Below are 392 nucleotides of genomic sequence, written 5' to 3'. Positions count from 1 at the left end.
TGCTCTGGGCCTGAGCCCTCACCATCCCTTGTACCCCTATTGACCTCACCCTCCTGTAACTAAATCTTTGCATTACCAGAGGAGCTATGCCCTCTCGTCTTCCATAGTCTTAGACTCAGATAGGACGTTAAACCAATCAATCAATCAATCAATCAATCAATCTGGCCATGACTGGCATCAAGATCAAGAGCATGGCAACTCAGGAATGGGACAAGGCCTTGAGGAGCTACAGCATTGGAGCTATCAACTGCAATCCTTCCACCTATGCTGCCCAGTACAGCTGGTGGATTGGCAAGAGACTGAGGATTCCCCCTGGGACCAGGAGAGAGACTGCCAGTGCCTTCTATCAGCTGAAGCTTGGCCATGGATACAACAAGGCCTACCTGTTCAGG

General features: G+C 50.3%; 1 protein-coding gene across 1 annotated transcript; it reads left to right on the top strand.

The window, feature by feature from the left end:
- Positions 1-167: 167 nt before the first annotated feature.
- On the top strand, positions 168-385 carry BU25DRAFT_459804 (uncharacterized protein; the record flags this gene model as incomplete). Its single annotated transcript, XM_033710311.1, has 1 exon — positions 168-385. A coding segment is annotated over one exon (218 nt), but the record flags the coding sequence as incomplete, so codon positions are not given.
- Between the last annotated feature and the right edge of the window lie 7 nt (positions 386-392).

Source organism: Macroventuria anomochaeta (assembly GCF_010093625.1).
Source record: "Macroventuria anomochaeta strain CBS 525.71 unplaced genomic scaffold BU25scaffold_22, whole genome shotgun sequence".
NCBI classification, from domain to species: domain Eukaryota; kingdom Fungi; phylum Ascomycota; class Dothideomycetes; order Pleosporales; family Didymellaceae; genus Macroventuria; species Macroventuria anomochaeta.
The sequence above is the reverse complement of the archived record's forward strand: the minus strand, read 5'-3'. Positions and strand labels throughout refer to the sequence as shown.